The following is a 22,332-nucleotide window of genomic DNA, read 5'->3' as shown; positions in this document are numbered from 1 at the left end:
TGCGTTTGAAATGATTGGAAATTTTTTGGTCAATTTCTCTCTTATTAACTATCTGATGTATAATGATATTTTTAAATGAGATACATATTTATTTTGTAGTCGTGTTATCCCACAATATTTCTTGAAGACAAATGTTGCAAAGGAGCCTTTTCCGGAATAGCTGTATGGAAGTGACATTCCATTTTGTCGGTTAAATTGGAATAGAAGCAGCTTCTACTTATGACATTCAAGTGTGTGTATTTTACGGTAAGCCCTTGCCTTTGGATCCTCGTCCATACATATTAGCAAGATCTTAACATCTCATGGCCATTACATACTCCAAACATAAAAAAAAGTGTGGAAAATCCGTTCAGTAAACTATGTGATATTTGCAGAAATATATTTTAGAGTACCACATTGACCTAAGTTTGTTCTTTTGCTTTCCAAATGATGTACTGCCCTCCCTGAATATTTACATTGTCGGTATGCTACATCTTATCGACTTTGTGGAATGCAGGGCTGTTAACTTGCGATCATGGTCATCCAATCATGATAGTACTACATGTGAACTTGGATCTGTACCAATAGAGGTGGCGATATCCTATGAGATCAAGGTGGTTTCAGCGGCGCACTACCATCCCGGCGTGGTGCATGCCACTGAAGTCCCTCTTGTTGACAGGCAAGTAACCCTTGATCAAAAAAACAAGTAACCCTTGATCCTGAATTTCACTTTTATTTCCTATGACCTGTTAATCGGGTTTGAGAGAGAGACAACAAATCGACTTGATTTTTTTATAAAATAAAGTAAAAAACTAAATGACTTGATCCTTGGTGTCCGATCAAGAAAATGTAGAGATTCTATGAACTTGGTTGTGTTTCAGGCTTCATATCGGAAAAGCTTTGCTTTCGTTCTGTGTATATTGCGGAGAACGTATGGGTGGGGCAGAACTGACGTGCTCAATTAATTTACAAAATTTCTTAAACGTATGGGTGGGGCAGATCTTCTTGGGTTTGAGTTGAGATTTTGACGAAAATTTTGATGTGGGGAAATATTGGTAAATCTAACAATTTGTGATATTTCTTATGCGTCCTGGTAGAATAGATTAGTTTCATTATTGTGGATATTTTTCAGGACATATATAGCACGCTAAGATGGATGAAGACTGGAACTGGTGATAATTGATGCACTTCTCCTGCAAATAAAATTAGCTCATGGGCCCATTATTCAAAAGTTGCTTTTCTTGTTTCTTTGAATTTTTCGATCGAAGGCAAACTTGATTAAACTGATTAGAAGTTTAACTGGGACTTGACAATTTCTAGGGCTTTTGTGATAGTTAAATGCTGTTTCAGCAATACTAAATGACAATATTTCCATTTTCATTGATTGAGAAGTAAAAAGTATCATTCGATCAAGTCTCCCACTCCTTCCTTGTATAGTTTTTGGCACGGAAATTAAAAGGCGCACGTGGAGGGAAAATTACATCAATTTATGTGGAACTATATATACCTTTGGCTAATTGAGCTTAGTAGTTTGCATGAGATAAGAAAACATAATCAAATTCCTAAAAGCTTGTCCAGAGGAATGGTGCAACACAACACACACCATATTCTGGTTTTTTTCTTAAAAAAACAATACATCTTATATCTAGAAAAGGAAGGACTATGTTTTTAAGGCAGCACACGCTATATTCTGAATTTTTTTACAAAAAAACAAATAGATGAACGGAAGGACCGAAGGACTATACTTTTTGCTCTTAGATTTTGATGATGAAATGCCACTGAGTTCTGGAATAGCCTCACGATGCAACAAGAGATCATACCTGCCAATCTCTCAAATATTTTCATTCGTCTTATTTGTATTGTTTCGTGCAACGCACAGGCATTCAACTAGTGTGTACTTACGGAAACATGGCCCATCTCCCATACACCTCAAACCAGCAGAGTGAAAGACACGGGAGAGCCAAGCAAGCACAATAATAAGTTGTCTAAAATAAAGAGGTATAGAGAATAAACTGCATACCGAAATTTGACGAGTATACAGAAAAATATCAACATCTACAATATTGAATCAATATTATTGGAACCATTATACAACATATTTACATATTGAATGCATCTAATATTGTAAAAAAATTATATATATTTGTCAAACTTTGACCAGAATTAGTATGAGATATATTTTGGAGAGGGAGTTTAGTACTTTATAGCATGCACGGAAATTAATTAAGACCCCTCATGCACATAATTGAAGGACACAAACAACATCCTACAACATTAAGACTTGACTGAAATATGCTGAGTACAAAAAAGAAAAGAAAACCACAGCACAAAATGTCTTGCCTGACAGATCATGTCATGTTGCTACATTCTTCCTTACATGCCATGTGAATTAATACCACTCCTCTCTTAAGACAACTGACTAATAGAAACTTCCCACTAAACGAATTCGTAATCAGTCTCGTCATCAATGCTGTCCCACTGCACTCTCGGACATATTCTTTTGTGCCCACCTAGAAAGGTACCACAACTGGGATGTATAAGACCTTTTGCCTCATGTTGACACGCTTTACAGAGAGCTTAAAGAGAAAGAGAAGTGCTTTAGTTAATGACCAACACAAATAAATAAAAATAATGTGAAAAATGACCTTCAAAGTTAGAGCACCAGTGTATTAGCATATAACAAACTGAAGAAAAATGTGAAGATCTACCTTGGTCATTCTCTTTTGATGGATTGAAGTCATCCTCTTCCAAAGGCATGCAAAGATAGACTTCATCCTCATCTTCCAGATCATGATGCACCTCAGCAAAAAACATTGTATGTTTACCATCTAATTCTTTCACTGAGAAGTTATAATGCAAATATCCTGCCCCGCTTTCATCAATAAGGTTTCTTTCTTTCACTTCCAGAAACTCAAGTTCACTAGGCTACAATATAAATGTATGTCAGTATAACAGGCCCAATTTAGATAATAGTAAATTGCATTTCAATCCTGCAGCTAGATTCAATTGTGAGTTATCTAACCTATAACAGATTAAAAAACGTGGATTAACTTATTAAGAGTAATATTAATTAATACGCCAATAAAGGCCTCGCTCAATGCCTAACTAATATGAGTTGGTTTAGACAAGCAGTAAACTACATGTCCATTTTAAAAACAGAATAGAAGAAGCAATATTGACTAACACAGCAAGTACTGTCATTGAAAAATAACCAGAACAGTAATTATTGGTTGATATGGATATGACCTGCATGTTGTATTTCTTGGTATAGACTCCCAGTGCTATCATCGCGAACTTGCGATCCTGCTCTTCTCTCTGCCTAAGCTGCTCCTCACTAGGCCTAACTAATGACCTAGCAGCCTGAAGGATGGTACCGCGCCTGCAAGCCTTAATACAAGCCTCACGAAGATTATGCACAGTAAATTCCGATTCCCTAGGAGTGGGATCAGCCCAAGTCTCCAACCTTGTGTCGAAACTGCATGAGTTAAAAATAATACATAAAAGCGTAGTCATCAATTGAAGTGTTGAAGTTTCTCAAGATATGTTGGCATGTTGCACATGTTAAGGAAGTTATTGCAGCAAATTCAAAATAGAGGACACGTTGGTTAGAAGGAATGAATGTATTTTTCTAACTCGCGCTGTCGTTGCTTCTGCTGGATAACAAGTTTGCTTTTCTAGAGCCTTCCCCGCTCTTAGTTTGCTTTACAGGAACCATTTTCGCGAGCGGTCCGTTGAAGTGGAGGTGGTGAATGGTAGATCCTGAGGAGGTGCCACCGCGGCAGCTCCGGCGGGAACCGACGGTGGCGGGGTTTAGGGTTCCGGCAAGGACCGCGAGACCGAGTGGGAGGCGGCGCACAAGCGTGAAGTGGGAGACGTAACGAGGGGGGGAAAGGAGGCGGCGGTCGCTGGCAGCGGCTGCGATGGTCGGAACCGAACTCGCTATGGCGTCAGGCGGGATGAGAACGTGTGCCAGGAGCCGGGTACGTGCGCGTGCGCGTGCGCGTGAGTAAGGAAGAGAGACGCCACCGCAATGGCTTGAACGAAAACATACAGCGATAAAGGAATTTGCTCACCTGTGACGACGGCCGCCCTAGGTGGAATTCGCCGGATCCGAGCTAGGGCTTACGGCGTCACCTGTCCTCCTGTCCCGTCTTCGTTTCCGCGTGAATTATGTAGGCATCAACCGTTTGATCCCGAGAGGACGAGACTCCATCCTGTCCTACTCGTACCCGTTGGGCCTCAAAGCGTTTGATACTTTCTAGGAAAATGAGTTGATCTCAGAAAAACACTAAGCTAGTTCAAAAAAAAAAAAACATGACCAAACACTAGTAGAAAACAGCGCTTTTGTTTGGAGCTGCCCGGAGCTTTAGCAACAGTTGGGCTACGAACCCAAATTAAAGGGTATATTAGCACCAGTTCGAGCGGCCATGACATCGCAGGGAACTCGCAGAGCTTTAGCACCCGTTCGTGCCACAAATCGATGCTAAAGGGTTGCCGCCAGCCGCATGGCAGGCACGAACCCTTTAGCACCGGTTCGTGGCGCGAAGTGGTGTAAAAGGCTTTCTAGATTTTTTTGCTCCCCAAGCATCCCACCGCCCCCCTCCCCGTGGATCGCCTTTTTAGCTTTGTAAAATACAAAAGAAAATGATAGAAAATTTAAAAAATAAAATATTTTGAGATTCCTGTATGTTACACAACCTACTATTAGGGGAAATTGACAAATTTGATTTTCGACTTTTTTTGGAAAAAAAAGTTCAGAAAAAGGTAAAATGGCTTTAACTTTTGCTTACGACGTTGGAGAAAAATGTATAATATATCAAAATGATCGTGGGAGAAAGTTGCATCTAAATTCACCATGGTTTATCCGGTTAGACAATTTTTAGATTCTCAAAATTCCCAATGTAAATATGAAAGTACGAAGATTTTAGTTTTTGCCGGAAATTCAGGATTTTATATTTTATTTTTAATTTTTTTTAAATTAATAATTCCTTCCTGCATAAATATTACTATTACTTAACCATAAAGGTTTTGCAAATTCTGTATAATTTTTAGATTTACAAACTTTCAGGTTTTAGGTTTTGCAAAAAAAATTAAAAAAAATTATTGTTTATTTATTTATTCAAGATTATTATTACATCATTACTTTTGTTTACTAAAAGAATTATTTGAAATTCAAACAATAAAGAAGTGTGATATCGTGACCAACATGTTTATAGGATTGACATGCGCGAAGCACTTGGAAGCGTGATGAGAAGGAACTCGAAAGTTAAATGTGGTAGTGCTTGGAGTAGTGGGAGGATGGGTGACCGAGCGGGAAGTTTGATCAGGAGTAAGTAATTTGACTAGAGATTAAGTGTAGTTAGAGACCAAACTTTTCAAATAACTAAAATACTAGAAATTCTGAAAATAGAAAAAAATAGGAGAGAAAAATAATTAGAAAAAAATAGATAAAAAATGGCACCGGTAGCAGGTTCCGCCGCAACAGCGTTTTGGGACATTTTCCTACCGCGGCAAACACGAACCGGTGTTAAAGGTCCTCCCCCCCCCCGGGCGCTCGGCCGCCGCCACATGGTATCCCTTTAGCACTAGTTCGCAGCACAACCGGTGTCGATTGCTTTGCACCGGTTGCACAAGCGGTTCAAAAGCCCGTTACGAACCGGTGCTATAGGCCCGTCCTCTACTAGTGAAATGAAAAATAGAAGTTTTTGTAATAGCACAAACTACCATGTTTGGGATAAACCTTCCCTTAAGAGAATCTCTAGCATATCATATAAAAAATCCCATATCAAAAATCGTGTTTGAGGTAACCTCGAAAATGGTTTCTGGTACCGCGCAGGATTTGGTGGAACTAATCCCTAAACTCTTACCTTACTTCTTCTACAGTATGAATTTAGGAAATCTATGCTGCCCCGAGCTCGCACGGTACCAAAAAATTAGTTTTGATTTGCATATAGATCAAGAATTATAGATAGTAAAATGAAGAGCAATATAGTAAGGCTGCAAATATCTTACAATACTATTAACTCAACATAGTCTTTACATCTAAAACTATGCACAATAAAACAAGTAGCAATAAAGAATATCCGAAAGAATGCGCAATCAAACGTTATTATAGCCAATGATCAAGTCAAGCAACGGCCGTTGTTTGCCAAGACCATCTCCGGAACCGTATTCACAATCACCGGCGTAGGGAGTGGGCGTGGGCGTGGACGAGGCAACTGTCCTCGAGCCGTCGTTCTTCGGGCATGTGTCGATGATTTTTTGGTCGAGGCGCCCTACGAGGCGACACAACCATTGTTGAGGCGGTTACCGAGACGTCAACTCCATTGGCGGGAGGGAGGGACCCTGAGGATGCACCCACAAAGGGGCGCTTCCTTGTAAGAGATGGTTTCTAAGCGCGGGTATTTTTTACCCGTGGGTACCCATTTACCCTGTCGGGCGACGGGTATGAGAAAAACTTGTACCTGTTGACGGATATGGGTATGGGTGACGGATAAGATTGAATGAGACTGGATGACTCTACCCGTACCCATACGTATATGAAGCTAAAGGAGTAGGTGCTCATGGTTTGTACGTTTGTGACACACATGAACAATAATTTAATTCCAAAATCATGCACGAGGCAAGTTATTTAATTCCATGCATAATTTTGAAACGAAATTAAGTGCGTAGCCTCGCAAAAGAGCGGGTCGCGTGGGATGAATAAACAGCCTCCTCGATTCCAGCAAATCATCAATCAAAACTTTCCGTGTATGTGTAAAAGAGAAAAGGAAAAGGAAAATGAAAATGGAAAGTAAAATCACGCAAAGCACGCCCTCACTTAATTCCTTTGGCTCTCCCTCAAATTCCCCCCTTCCTCTCTCCCTCCATCGCCGCCGCCCCAGCACCTCGCCGGCCACCGCACCTCCGTCTCCTCCTCCCCAACGCACCCCATCCTCTCCATCCAGAACCCCCAACGGCGGCCGCATCCCCCACCACCCACGCGGTCTCTTCTCCTCGATCCTCGCTGGCGCATGCGACCCACCTCTGCGCCGTCAAGAACCGGTGACCTCCACCCTCGCGTCCTGTCGCCCGGAGGTCAACTCCATCTCCGCCCTCCTCTGGGGGTCCTTCACCGTGCGGATTCCGACCCTCGGCGCCGCGCTCCGGGAAGACGTACATTCCCTGTGGGCACGCCTCTATCGGCGAGCTCCTGCTCCGGCGCCCATCCGGAGAAGGAAAGCCGCTTCAGTTCACCCAGCCACCGCGCCCCTATCCTACTCCGACGACCTGCTACTCACCGGACCCCTGCCCCCGCCTCCACAAGCCGGTGAGGTGAGCACGACGGTGGCCCTTCCTAGTGACCCCTTCACCTCACGGCATTTCCTCTCGTACTAATGGAGTGCTGCGTTTTTTTTTCTCTCTCTGCATATGCGTGTGTCATGTGTGTTGGGTGAAAGCCATAGGAGAAGCTTGGGACGGATGGATTGATGGTGGTGCAGCTCGAGGCGGTGGCTGGTTTGGGAGGGGCGACGGCTTGCTCTACCACTCGGACAATGATGGGGACAGATATTGCTATGGCTTGCTGCTAGGAAGGTGACTCGTCCCTGCTGCCGCCTTTTTCTCTGTTGCTAGACTATGAATGTTGGTTGGTTGTTACGTTGCTTGATGATGATGGCTAGTCGTCGTTGTCGTTCGGATTTGTTGTATCTTGCATCTGTATATCTAGTGGTTCCTCTCCTAATGTGCGCGGCCTGAATATGATGGAATTTTGTCATGTGTGGTACTTACTAATCTTACTAGATTATCTGCGCCTTTTGTGGAGTTGCTTCGGTTGAAACATACATAGGTGTTTGTTTGCTGGCCGGTGCTTGTGCAACTTAGTAGATACGTATATGCATTGCTGCTAGGTCGGTGGATACCTTGCTGTTACTAGCGAGCAACCGAGGAAACACTAATTTACTCCTCTGCTTGTTCATTGATTCAGTAAGGTGCAGAGACAAGCCTTACTGTGACTTTTCTCTAGTCAATTCTCTTTATCCGAACTATTGCAAACTTGTCATTTTTTTAATTACAGATGCTTGACACTTCACTTTATGTGATTCATTCATTCTTTAATCAGCGGCGTTCCTTTCTTGACATGTCTTAGCTAGATGCAGAGTTATAGCTCTGAATATTTGTAAAAGACTTAGGTCAGGAAAACAGTTTATATAGTGTTTGCATTTGGTCTCGAGCTTTCTAATTAATCCACTGGTAAACATCAACAAAATCCCCTCTACACCCCTCGTTTTTTGGCAGGATGTTTCTGGGAGGCACTAAAATAGATACGAATCATGCCATGAACCCTTCACGACCACAGATCAAAGTGCTGCTACACGGGCAAACTGCCGGTGCTGATGCGAGGAGCTCGCCCTGGCATAGGGGAGGCACAGAGGACGGGCTTGTGGTCACCTGCCCAGGCTGCTTCTGCGGGCAACCACACCCTCGAGCTTCTGCTCCGGCCACAGTTTCGACCACCCGCACATGCTACCGACTACGTCCCTGAGTTGCTGCTAACGCCCAGTCGCCCACCACTCCGAGCTGCTTCTGATGCCTGATAAGGTCTCTCTCCTCCATCTGTTCTTTCTAAAAATTGTATCTTTTCTCCTGTTGAATGTGTAGCCAGTAGTGAAAATCATATGCATTTGTGGGTAGGAAGTTTTGTCAATCAGTACAACATTGGTCTCAGCATGTTTTAGTTTGTGATCATTTCATAGGTGTTGAATGGTTTATTTTTTTATTTAGGTATCGGTTGTGCATTGCTTGGAGTTTCTTTGCTTGCTGTTTCCCTTGAGTTGTAGTTTCATACTGTTCCTTTTTTTTTGAACATTCAGAATTCTGAACCTACAAGTTCAGTCTGCTACATCCACGCCTGCTGTTATTCTGACTTTATGCTTGTTATTATGCAGACTGCTACAGGTTCAGAATTTCTTATTTTTTTTAATGTCCTTGTTATTCTGACTTTATGTTGCACTTTCGCAGTTGATACTGGAGCTTGGACCATACATTGAGGAGCTCAAGAATACACATGGTGCAATTTTTGAATTTGGAAATCCGAAGTAATTGTTCTGAGCATTTGCTCTAGGGATTTCCTTTTTTACATTGCTATTTGTTTTTTGAATGGAAACATTTCTAATGGTGATGGTGTTCTTTACTTACATCCCTATGGTACATGCTCCTGGTCCTGCAACCTCCTTGATGGTGCACTTTTCAATGAAATGAAACGCAAAGATATCTTTGTGTTTTCTCGATGAAAATAGCGTATCAATGGTTAATTTCTAGATGATGCTATGGTTAACCTAGGTTGTATTTATGGCTCTTTGACTAGTAATTTTTACTGCAGATTTTTTCCGGTGTGAACCGGCTGTTCTGCTCCGGCGGTGCTGCTATTGCTGGGCTGGAAATGCCTCCTATGACTTGCGCGTGGTTGCAGCTCTAGCCATGTTTGCTTCGACTACCTCTCCAACTCCGTCTACTATTCTCTTCGGTGATTCCTCATGTTCCCCTTTGATCTCCTGATTTTCTCATGGTCTTCGTCCTTTCTTGTGCCGTGTCTCGTTGTTTTGCCCACCGACTCGATGCCATGTGTCTGTCTACAGTGTCGTTTAACTTGTATGGATTTTTGGTATTCTTGTGCTAGATTGTGCTGTTGCTGGTGTAGTTCATATTATGTTAGCTGTTGATCTTGTCCAGATTTCATGAAACATGTTTATGTGCTTGTTTGGTATATTACAGCACGATGAATCTATGTGATCCAAAATCCTGCTCATCCGAATTTAGAAGAATCTCCGACATCCTTTTATGGATGGAGGGAGTAGAATTTTGCAGGGGACATTTTTTTTATTGTTTACATATATATCCATGGTCCTGATGTCAAGTGATTGCATGTGGTGATACCTGCTGGGAACTTTTTGGTTGAAGACTTAAATCTATGAGTAGAAATGGGTTCTAATCTCTTTTGATAAACGGTAATCATCTCTTACCAAATGATTGCCACTTAACTAGTATAATGCTAGCCTTCTGTTGAGACTATGTACCTTGATGTGCTATTTTCTTTCGCACCACAGTTTTGTTTGACAGTGACTTCTGGTGTTTCGTGTATGCCTTGTATAGTTGTATACCTTAAATGCACACTGTTTTCCTTAACAACAAACATGGGATTTTTTTTTTTTTGCAATAGGGATCAACAAGTGAGGCTTCAAATAATGTTAAGGAGTCCACAAAGCAGGTGAGACATAACTGTCGACTTCAACTTGAAGAATATTAGTTATGTGCTGAATATGAAGTGAAAAATATACCAAGGCCTGCTTCATAGGATAAAAATAGGATGTGAGCTCTTACCATCTTGATTTGCATGCAGGGATTTTCTCTTTCGGCATGGAGGATGTCATGTGCTTTGGGTTCAGAATTGTGTTTTGTCGGAGGCTTAAAGGAGGTGAACTGTTTTTGTCTACTACGTGATATCATCTCACCGAAACTGCTTCTCCTTATGGTACTTGTTTTACATAGTGATACCTACTCTAGAATGATCATGGGGATATGTCTGGGAAAGAAGAGAGGCTTTGTTGTTAACTTCTGCTATTTGTTTTTTCCTTAGTGAAGTATTTGTTTGAGTTAAGCTTCTGCCTTTAGATACAAACTTGGGGTTTCCAAGCTAATTGGCTACCTCATTCCTTATTCAATATAAGATTACCTGTCACTTTTAATAGTTTGTTATAGGAAAAAAATGCTATGTCAGGCCTGATCATTGGAATTAGATTGTTGTTTTAATTCTCATACTGAATATGATTTCGGTAGCCGGTGAAAAATGGCTAGTAAAGACAACTGCAACTCTAACATGATGCTACGTCATCGCCCTGCACCCTGGCACTATGGAGAGGCTCCAGCTCTTCCTGTTCAGGGTAAGTGGTTTCTTTTGTTAGGTCCAGAAAATTTGAGGACGAGCTGTTGATATGGATGCCGATCTAAGAGTTGTGGTGGTGTTCTGTACGATGCAAGTATCTGAGTGTGCTGGTCAGGATTTTAGGTTACAAATTTGTAGCAAAAACCTAACCTTTCTCGCTCTAATCGTTGTTAGGTATCTGGTTGGTGCCAATTTAGCCATTGTGCAGATAATTTAGCTTGTTTTTAATCTGGCTTGAGCTATTGAGTGTTTGAGCTTACATTCTCTTTTGGTAAATGTGAGTGTTCCCTAGGTGTATGCTACTTCCCGAATCATTATGTGCATATATCATGGCTGATTGTGTTTGTCTTTAGATTATCATCAATAGAATACTTCCAAGTGTCGGGGATATCTTGTGCTCTTCTTATAAATCTATGCTTTGGACTTGATCAAGCACGATAATAATTCAGTCTGTAATGATGTAAGAGTGGAATGCTCATCTGTGTTTGAGTTGCCAGAATGTGCTCTGATAAGTTCCCCACTTGTGTTTGCTTTATTATGGATGTAGTTGAGTCAGGAAACCTTGTGGTAGCCATAATGTAAATCCATGCTTTGTTATTGATCAAGTATGGTCGGAGATTTAATTTCCATGATAAACATTTAGTTTGCAATGAGTAAGAGAAGAATGTGCTCTAAGAAAATGTTTGGAAACTAGTATTAATCATCATGGTGCTTGTGGTGATAGCACTGCCAAGGTGATTTGGGTTTTAGCACTGCCAAGGGTCCATGTTTTCTTTGTTGGGTGGTGGAACTGGAATGCATCTTGCCATGCTTCCGGGTCAAATTGGAAAAATGCAAATCTCTTACACATGTAGTTATCATCGTTTATGATCAAAAGTGCAGCTATCCTACTTTGTAAGGCAATTATGCTGGAAAAGATTATGAACTAGAGCCATTAGAGGAAAGTCTGCATGTATTTTTACGTCTATGATGTTTATTTTGTTAGCGGGTTATTTCATTGTAGATTGCTCGCGGGACTTGGAAAATAATACTCTGTGTCCTCCATTATGTATTCTTGCTAAAATTTGTTCTTTTTCTCCTGTTGTATGTGTACGACGTTGGTTGTTTGGTGTTGTGAGATTGCTGTTTGGTCATGTTAATTTGTAAGTCTATAGTATTGCGTTGCTACCACTTTCTGGTGCGCAAGTACGGTCATAATCATCCTATTGGGTTCTAATTTTCCTAAATGCTCTTTTTTTTGGAATTTAAACGACTCGTCCAGATTCTTCAGTTGGAAATAATAAAAGTAACAAGACTTTGTCTTGCTCTGTTTAAGGAGAGTACATCCATAGGTGTAACAAAAATACTAGGCTTTGTTTTGCTCATATTTAGACTTGCATAATCTGTAGGTGGGAGTGTACTCTTATTTAAGCTTTCAATCATCACGTGTTAGTATATCAAATTCTGAAGACTCGGAATTGTTGAATAGTGGTTTATTTGCCGTAGAGGTGACTGTTTTTGTGGTTTTTCCTCGTGCATCCTAGGTGGTAACCAAATGCGACGCTGGCGCAGTTCCTCCTGTTGTCCTGCATGACCGGGTTACATGCACCGTGCCCGTCGTGCTGCAGAACTCCTCATGATCCATTAACCATGGTTTGTGAATTCTTAAAGGTGTCTTCTCATATATTTCGACTGGGTGTTGTGCTCAGATGATGAAACTAAAGTGAAATAAGAAATCTTGCGATGTTTCTTTTGCTCACAGCTCTATGCTCCTTTTGCTCCGGCTGGTACTGACATATGCACCTAGCCATGGCTGCCAGTTCTGGCCGTTCTAGCTTCCGGTTATGCCTACGGTACTTGTATCTTTCAGCGGTTTCCTGCAACTTTAGGCTTTCTTCTTATGTTTTGCCTTGATGTTTGTCTTTCTCATGGCAGTCTTTTGCTTAGTCACTTGTTGACTCCATTTCTTTACAGATTATTCAGTTCACTCCAAAACATGGCTGTGAATATCATATCTAGCTGATGCGCAGAAGCAAAAGAACATCTTTGATGAGCATGGTCATCTTATGCAGTAGTGTTGATAGTCTGGTTGGAAATCATATTTGAGCTGCTAATGACTTTATTTTGGTATGCCAAGTGGCTTTGTTGGCTGGGTTGATTTCACATAATAATCGGCAGAAAATGACATTATCGCCTTGTGGGTTGTTTGTCCAAATTTTAAATTTTAGCTTGGCATAGCATATTTTAGTGGGTTCCCTTTTTGTAGTCTGTAGCTTTCTTTTTAGTTTAGAGGGGTCAGTGGTTGCTTTGCTGTTGATGGTGATGCAATTGGCTACTAAATGTGTTGTTTCTTGGTCTCGTGCTTAGCTGCTTAGTTCGTTCTGTGCGCAATCGAATAGTATTGGTAATGAACATTTTAATGATGCCATTTCTGTTATCTGGTGCAGGTGGAGCTGATTCAGCTTGGCCTTGAGGATGTCGGCCTAGGTTAAAACCTCTATGTTGATCTTGTGGTTCACCCCTTTGATCTTTGGCTGCCTTGTACTCACTGTGGCTATGTTATTCGCTAGCCAGCAGAGGCTTGGAATTATGTTTGTGATGGCTATGTTGCCACCTAAATTTTGTTGCGAGGAATCTAATATATGCCTGGTTACTTGAGGTCCTGATGCTTGTACGCATGGAAATCTAATGGATTTGATGATTTTGTGTTAGTAGCCTCAGCTTTCTGTTTTATAGCTCTCAATCGTAATGTTTAGTACTGTGTGGCTCTCAATCCTACTGTTGATTATTTTATGGTTAGGAAAATAGCATAAGAGCAAATTTGGCTACTAAATGTAGATTGCATTTTTTTATTCCTATATGAAAGAATGTTGTGAATTCTAATCCTGTTCACACTGCTTTTATGCTTCCCTTTGATGCTCTATTAGTATAGATTGGAATTGCATTGGGAAGAATGCTCCCAGTTTGATCTATAGTCTTTTCTTACTTGGTTCCTTCTACCAGGAATTAACATCTGTTTATCCCATTGTTCAGTTTGGTTATTCCTGGGAGGGGTGTCTGTCTTCTTGACTCTCGTGTTTGGTTGAGTTTTGGACTTTTGGTATTGTCTAAACATGTCAATAATAATGTCTTTTTTCTTGTGACCTGCAGGTTCAGCTGGTTGGGTCTAGTGCATTTCCTGATGTGTATCGGCCTTGAGTAGGACAGCGCGTCCTTGGCCTACTGTCTCACTCATCAACCGCTTTGGGTCCGTCGTCACCCAGCATGCTCTCGTGCTGCTGCTGCTTTGGCTTATTCCTGTGTGATATTGTTTGAATAAATTCTTTTGGTATTCAGTGGCTGGAAAGTTGGAATGATCAGAAGTTGTAAATATACGGTTGTCTTTGGTTCAACTTCCGAGTCTGAGTTGTTTTGTGTATTTATATATCACAAGGGTTGTGCTCGAAGCAATTTTAGTGTCAAATATTTTGCTGTTTGATCAAATTGTCCAAATAATGGAAGGTACTATTTTTTTGATTAACTTGTAATAATTGGATAATGAGCATAGCCGTGTCTTGACTATAAAGAAAATCCCATGGTCAGTTCTCGCTGTGTGGAAATAGCAGTATAGAAATGGGCTTTGACGGATTGATGAGCACGTCATTGTGGTTATAAGCGTCAGCTGCTGACGCCTTGTGGTTATAAGATCACGGCTGCAAATTGTCATTATACATCCAGCTGATTGTTTCATAAGAAAAACAAGGATACTTACTTCTGTCAGTAAAACAACATAGCATAGAACAATTTCCTCTGAAATCTAGGCAAAATTCACGGAGTGATTAACCGGACAATGGGAGTTCAATGGTAGGAGTGCTGGGGCGGAAAATTGATTTGTTGCCGCATATCCTCTTTTGGTTTACAGCTTCAATTTAAGATGGATGGAGTGCATTACTTCAATTTTCTTCTGCAATTGATGCACAGTAATGAAGATCAAGTGTGGGCACGTATAAATTTAGAAAATCTGCATATAAATTCAGAAGGGTATGCCACGTTCAAAAAGCAAAACAAAGAAAACTCTTGTATCCCTATTATGTGAGAAATTTCATGGCTTGGAAAAAAGTCGTGAAGACTAATTTGTACTTCATTTGTCCCACAAGTAAGACATTTTTAGGAAACTAGCAAACTAATGAAGGCATGATTTACAAAAAAAAATCTATACGTGTGTCTCATCGTCCTCCAATTTTCTCTGACTATTGCTATTTCTTCTTTCGGCTGAAAAGGTGATGCACAAATAGAGACTCACTAATCTAATTGGCTCTGCTGGTTTCCCTTTCCCTGTTGAAACCTCCAGCAGAGATCATCGATAATAATTATTTTACCAATTCCTCCCGTAGTTTGCCAATCCTTAATTGACCGGTAGTTGCCCACAGAAACATTTAGACATTTAAAACGATCGATGATTAGAACATGCTGGTTTTGTTACGTGGCAGGGAGGGTGGTTTTGGAATAATTGATTCCTAGCAACGACCGATTTTTTTTTCGAAATGGGGTGTGCCCCGGCCTTCCTAGCAACGACCGATGAATCATAGGGATACATATATGCATGGTGTGTCCCTTTCCCCAGTTTTGAAGAATAAGTCCATCCGTCCATGCATGTAAATCGTAACCAAACGCTAGCAAAACTGAGTAGACGGGAATTACTGGGAGCGATTACCGCCGCATGCGTGCAAGAATGCCATTGGAACATAATTAAACAAGACTTTAATAATTTACATGAGTTTGACCATTCACGGGCCATGTCACTGATCCTTAGCATCAAGCATCTAGGCCGTACATCGGCTCACAAGCGCCTGGTTTTGGAATAACTGATTCGTAGCAACATATGAGAAAATATAGGGAAAGTTATATGATTCGCCTGCGGTGGGAAAAGAAAGGCATTCCAAACCACGCCAAGTTGTCAATATTGCTACTGTAATATAAATAAGGTAAGAACGTACAAGAGATCTGGTATAATGACACCCAAAAGCTAGAAAACTGGCATAATTACCGTGATCCCATTTTGGCTTGCTCATATAGTTGGAAGAATGGGAAATTGGGACGCCCGTGATTTACTTGCTTGACTGACTCGTAGGATTCCACCCCATCCCATAATAGTTAGCTAGTAATCGTGGATCTCGTCACCTGCCACTTGTCATTATGGGATGGACGCCGGGTCATCGATCCGTGGTGCTACCCATCCCATCCGTCGGTTGAACCAATGCTGGTGAGAGGAGAAGCGTCGGATCAAAACGCGCCAGAATTCTCTCGAAAAGTCAGACATCTTTCCCTCCAAAAATAGTCTACAAATAAAAGGCCACGGTTATAGCCGCGGGCGGCATCGCGTGCGTGACTTGTGACTTTGGACTTTGGCGAGGAGAGGAGAGGAGAGGGCATGTCACTCCGGAACATTTTGGAGAAGCGGCGCGAGGCAGGCGAGAGAGGAGAGCGCATGCCACTTTCTTGGATCATTTTGGAGAGGCGGCGGCAGCGGCTGAGGCAGAGATGGACATCCGCTCTTCAGTTCTCCGCCTGATACGATCGATCGATGAATCCAGCTGCAGGTAAGTTTACGGCTCAGCTTGCTTCTTTGTTTCTGTATATTTTCTCTTGGTTCCATCCATCCATCCATGATCCATGGACCGTTCGAGTGTTGAGGCTGAGTTGCGGACTATGGCTTTGTTGATTGCTGAGGTGACTTGGTTACGGTGGTTGCTTGCAGATTTTTGGATCTCTGTTACGACACCCACTCCACTTTTGTCTGACAGTACAGGTGCTATCAGTATTGCACGTGATCCGGTCAAGCATGAGCTGACCAAGCATATCGGTGTGGATGCTTTTTACACACGTGCCCGGGTACGGGATGATGTTGTTGCGGTTCATTATGTTCCTTCAGATTTGCGGTTGGCGGATTTCTTTACGAAGGCACAGACTCGAGCGCAGCATGATTTCTTACTCTCCAAACTCGGTGTTGTGGATCCACCATGAGTTTGAGGGGGGGTGTTAGATGTATATATCTGTCTATTGTAGTTTCCCCATATGTTAGGGGGCTTTCTGCATATGTGCACCTGTACATGTACTATATATTGTGGCATTTGGCCCCCTGATAATACAACACGCATATTCTCTAACATGTTGAATCTAGATTACTGTCTTAACTCTGCACATTTGAAAGACAAGTTTTACAGTACAAGTGAAACATGAACAAATTATGCTACACACACTTAACTCTGCACACTTATCTTTCCATGTTAAACTTCAGGATTATCTGGAATTCATTGATTGTTGTGATGCTGAATTTCGCATTGCATTGCATTGCACCTCAAAGTCAGGGTAGGTTTCCCCTGCCTTTCTTGGACATGGACAGGATAACAAATGACACGAATTGGCAATGGCCATGCTTTTCACTGGGTTTTTTTCCTAATTTTCCCCCCTCCAACCTTCTATGTATTTTCAGGTTGTTGCTGAGCCAGGGCTATTTAACTCAGATGATGTTGCTTATGTGCAGAATGCAAGTTATCTAATTGATTGTGGACCCGTCAAAACTTTTCCTAAGCGATTTTAAAAAGCACATTGTCCCTTTCGATGTACTACATCAGTTTTGGCCCACAAAATAGATGCTAGAAACCATCGAGCAGTCACGGCTTTCTTTGCATGTCAGCTCTCTTTTTTCGTGAAAAGATATTTTAGTTCTTTGATGAATGCCTTAATCCATGTTTGACATAAGCGTTTCTGTTGCTGTTGTATGTTCTGGTAGAAGAGTCGTGGCGAGCTGTCGCTGGGCATTTTAGAAAAGACCTTGTTGCATTGAAACAACTAGATCAAACTTTTTTGGTGGTCTTTTTGAACGAGACTGCCTGCATGATGAATAATGTTCTCGTGTTTATTTTGGATGAGCAATAAACATGTGGTCTTTTGTAAGAGGGAAATAAACATGTGACATCTTTTGCTGAGGAATAAGCATCATCTAATAGCTGCGTGTGAGCTACAAACAAAGATGAAGAGGAATGTTGTTAAATTGCTCAACTCACCTGAACATGAATACTTCCTCCATCCCATTAAACTTTAACTTTGTCAAAATTCCGATGTATCTATGAAACTGAGAGAGTGCATGATTCATATTCTTCGATCTTGGTTGGGGCGTGCCAAGCCAAAGCTATAGTGCAACGCGAAGGCGACGTTTGAGAGAATCAGCAGCAAGCCACTAAAACATCTTCCATAAAAATTTAATTTAATATCATGATAGGCTCACACATCAGATATTAAACTGATAAAAACAGATACTACGCTTGATCTTAACCAAAGGCCAAGAAAGGTATGATTTTGATCACGCCCTTGCGTCCCTATTAACTGCACAACGAACCACCTACACCGAGCTGGGTGATCGATGTGGAACTATCCTTAAGAAAGCTGACCACCTGGCGGTGCTTTCGTTCCTCTATGCGGGATCCTTGATAACCTCTAATATGGCTCTGCATCTGCTTAAAACTTAAAGAGCCCATAAACAAGGCAGGCCAAGAAGGTGCACGAATTCCCACGTTAACATCTTATTATTTCCAAACAATTAACCAAGATACGAAGGGTAGAATCTGGTGCGAGATTTGCAATTCACCTGCCAGCGGCACTTTTGGATGTGAACAAGCAGCAACCCTGATTCCTTTTGCACATGAAAGGATCCTCGCTCAGACTCAAACAAAACCTGAAGAAAACTACCATTAAGCACTGACCAATCAATCCATCTTCTATACCTAGTCAATGAAACAAGGAAAAGATGCACGCTGGATGGATAAAAGAAAACTGAAGGTTCCCCATTGATTTCAGTCAGACGATCTCAACTGATGACAATCCTCTGAAAAGTGGCTCCTTCAAATGTAGCCATGTCAGTACATATTCCAAACTGCTGATCAGAAGTTCAGGAATGTTAAACTTCAGTGCCACATTCTAAATTAGGCTGGGACAGCAGCCACGTGACTGATGTCGGTTAAACTACATTGACCGAGTTCACGAATGTAGACACAACTGGAGCTCTTAAAAAAAAAGAACACTGCCAAGACAATGGCATCCACGCCAAGTACATGCTTCCAAAATCACCAAAAAAAAAAACTTGGAGCCGTGAGAATGGGAATACTGATCTGGCTATGGCTCGATCTGTGCAAACAGGGCAATGGATTAACATTCAGACAGCTCAAAATGTTTACATTCAAGAGTTCACAAGCAAAATGGAAAAGATTGTGGAGGCTACACACATAGCAGTATAGCACACGGTATTATCAGTTTACAAGCTAAATGGAATAGAATGTGGAGGCTTTATAGTACATATAGTATTAAAGGCAGAAGCAGAATAGCTCTTGAAATATGTAACTGCAAACAATCAATTTTATGCGTTTAATGGAGTAATTTGCAGTGCGTTGGAAACTTGGAATACATCGCAAGGGATTTATGTAAACGCAAATAAATTAGTCAAACAAACATCTAACTTAGGCCAGTCCAAAAAATCTTAAACTTCACCAAAAGATATATATAAATTATGGGTTTTGGCAGCCACAATCAACAAAGTTTGCCTGGGTGTGCCTCTACCATCCTACAGAGATTAATGGCATCCACTGGCAGACTCCGAAAGAGGCAGGAGAAATGTTCAAACTTTCTTTAAAAGGAAACAAAAATTAAATTGGGTGCCCCTCCTCCTATAACTGATCTTATGAGGCTGATTCAAATCAAACAGCTTGTGAGTGTTGTGAAGTGTATAAGTAGATTGCCTAGCCCTTTCCATCAGTTCGGACTTTTGGTTCAAGTGGCTAGTGCATGAACCTTAACATGGTATCAGAGCCCCAGGTCTCGAGTTCAAATCCTGGTTTTCTCATGGTTTTCGCAATTAAGCCTAAAAATTGCTGTTGCCCCCCTCTTTAGCCACCGCTGATGCTCTGTTTCGGTGTGCTCTTCTTCTTTCACGTGTTGACTTTCTCTTCTCCCGTCACACGTGAGTGGGGGTGTTGTGAAGTGTATAAGTAGATTGCCTAGCCCTTTCCATCAGTTCGGACTTTTGGTTCAAGTGGCTAGTGCATGAACCTTAACAGTGAGCACAAGCTGTGTTTGCTATACAGAGCACTAGAGCAGTGAGGCAGGCTCTTATTTGTGAACATGGCGATTATGCAGATTGAAGATGACTAAAATTATGGTTTATTTTCTATATCCTTAAATTTATCCAAGAAAAGGCAGACAAGCTGAACCGTGCTAAACAAATTTTCATGCGGTGAGCGAAACAATCGAAAGATAAACTGGATATATGTTAGTATTCCTTCTACACACCAAACATAAGGCATTCATCGAAAACAATTTTTGTGATATAGCATTTCCATCATTTCATTAGGCCTAAAATAACAATGGATGATGCATAAGTGATGTGGAAGATCTTTCCTCTTATCAGATTCCGTCCAAACGGCGATTGGAACAAACAAAAGAATAAATCACAATTATGTTCCGGAGCTTGATTAGCTTACCCAAAAGCATAAGCCAAAAAAAATTGCTAAATTGTGTAAACGCGAATGGCCAATCCTAATAATGAACTGTTAAGCATAAGAAAAGTTGTGTGTGAACTACGAAGGCAAGGACATAGTAACTAGGATGCAATAGAAAATTTACCATTTCATAATGTCGGTGAAGATAACGATGGTGGAAAGTTGGCATATATCCACGTCCTGGAATTGGCAAACCCAGAAGATTTACCACAAACCTTCTCAAGCTGCAACGTTTTGACATCAAATGAGATATATTCCAGATCTGGCAGCTGTGGATTTGTGCCTACAAACCGCAGGGCTCCAAACTTTCCTATGAGCAAGTACCTCCCGGCTGCAGCTTTGATATCATACCGATACCCGCGCCAAAAGCCTAGTGAAATTATCTTCTCCAGCTGCCACTGGCTCGAACTCTCGCCTGCATTTCCTTTGATGTAATAACAGAGATCGAACTTGCCGACTGAAGGTTTAAGGATACCGTACATCCCCAGTCTGCCTTCCCCTGCCTCTACAATGGCTAGACCCAGCGCCCGAATATACAAATCTCCGGGTGGGACGTCAGAAATCGAGAACTCCATCCGCCGGGTGTCAAGCACAAGCATCTCTTTGTTATCCATCATGGTGGACTCCCAGTAGAAGCAGCCATAAGCATAATGGCGCTGATAAAAGCCAAGACCGACCGGTGACGGCGTGACAGACTCGCCCCGTTCAAGGAACAAGTCATTCCATTCCTTGGATGCAGCGGTTTGCCACTGTCCGGTGGTCGAAGAGTAGACGAAGGATGCCACCCTAGTTGCGGAAAGTACCAGCCAGATGACACCAAATGCCGCCTCCGGATCTTGGTCGAGGGGGACAAGGAAAGCCTCGCACCAGGGCTTCTGTGCCGTGGCCACCGAGGCGGGTAGGTTGTCAGGTACTGGCGGAAGCAGGACGTATCGCCGGTGCAAGGGGTCGCACACCGCAAGCTCCATGGAGACCTGGCGCTGCAGGCCCTTGCCGGGGTGGAGGAGGAGGACGCGTCCGTCGCGGATGTCCTGAACGGCCCAGTCGCCGTGGTTGGGGAAGAAGGAGAAGGAGAAGTCGGCGGCAGAGGCGAGCGCGCGGGCTGCGGGCGCGGAGGGGTGAGGCGGGAGGGCTCCGACGGCGCGCGCTGGAGGTAGCCATTGGCGTGGAGAGAGTGAACGGGAGCTAGACGCCGGCGGCGGCGGAAGAGCTGCAGCCGCCGGAAACCCTGGAGGAGATGAGTGAGCTGCCTAGTGGAGCTGGGAGCTGGGAGAATGAGTGTGCTCCGTGCTGTCGAAATGGGCCTTGGGCGGTCAGATGTGCAACGGGCCAATCTTCTGGTCTCGTCCACAGTAAAGTGTCCGGGTCGCACCCGGCAAGTCTGGCTGGCGATCTGAGTCTCCTTCTTTGGTTGCGTACGCGCGATCATTGAGACGAGAAGGCATTAATTGGTTGGAGGCCTGCGCGTCTCCACCTCCAGCGTGCTCAATCACTTGCCTTGTCAAAAACCGGTAATTACACTAGCGTGCGCAAGGTACTGGAGTCAAGGACGAAACCAAGGGTCGTCGGTCGATCCAAGGAAACCCGCAAATCAATTACTACTCGTAATTGCCTGCTGCATGCGTTGGTTCCGATTCCGAAGCGGCTGACATAATTCATTCACGAATCCAAACCTCGCCGTCCGAAGCTGCTGAGTCTCCACTCGAGGCCTTGGATCCACCGCCGCTGCTGACAAGTCACCGAGCACCGACTCCGAACAACCTACCCCTGGAATCGACGCCGTCGCCACGAAGCTCCTCTGCATCATTCTCCACTTCATCATCAACCTCCAGATCTGCCGCCTAATCAAATTCAGCTGGAACTCGAACACACCGACGGTCCTCGAGCTCCAGGAAATCCCAGCGTCGTAGCAGCAAAAACCAA

The 22,332-nt window shown here is 42.5% G+C and overlaps 1 protein-coding gene and 1 pseudogene across 1 annotated transcript; both read right to left on the bottom strand.

The window, feature by feature from the left end:
• Positions 1–2,346: 2,346 nt before the first annotated feature.
• On the bottom strand, positions 2,347–7,140 carry LOC124663975. Its single transcript, XM_047201601.1, has 4 exons — positions 7,004–7,140; positions 3,226–3,454; positions 2,688–2,904; positions 2,347–2,555 (listed from the first exon to the last, which is right to left on the bottom strand). The coding sequence occupies exons 1-4, from the start codon at positions 7,138–7,140 to the stop codon at positions 2,416–2,418; spliced, it is 723 nt and encodes a 240-aa protein (XP_047057557.1). The 3' UTR covers positions 2,347–2,415.
• A 10,889-nt stretch (positions 7,141–18,029) lies between these two features.
• On the bottom strand, positions 18,030–18,213 carry LOC124685616 (annotated as a pseudogene).
• Positions 18,214–22,332: the final 4,119 nt, after the last annotated feature.

Source organism: Lolium rigidum, chromosome 1, assembly GCF_022539505.1.
Source record: "Lolium rigidum isolate FL_2022 chromosome 1, APGP_CSIRO_Lrig_0.1, whole genome shotgun sequence".
NCBI classification, from domain to species: Eukaryota; Viridiplantae; Streptophyta; class Magnoliopsida; order Poales; family Poaceae; genus Lolium; species Lolium rigidum.
This window is presented reverse-complemented; position numbering and strand designations above follow the sequence as displayed.

Coding starts and splice junctions, on each gene's coding strand:
- LOC124663975 (XM_047201601.1), bottom strand. CDS start 7,140: ATGTACGTCTTCCCGGAGCGCGGCGCCGAGGGTCGGAATCCGCACGGT. Junction 2,905..3,225: donor CCAAGAAATACAACATGCAG/GTCATATCCATA, acceptor TTTATATTGTAG/CCTAGTGAACTTGAGTTTCT. Junction 2,556..2,687: donor ATCAAAAGAGAATGACCAAG/GTAGATCTTCAC, acceptor TTTCTCTTTAAG/CTCTCTGTAAAGCGTGTCAA.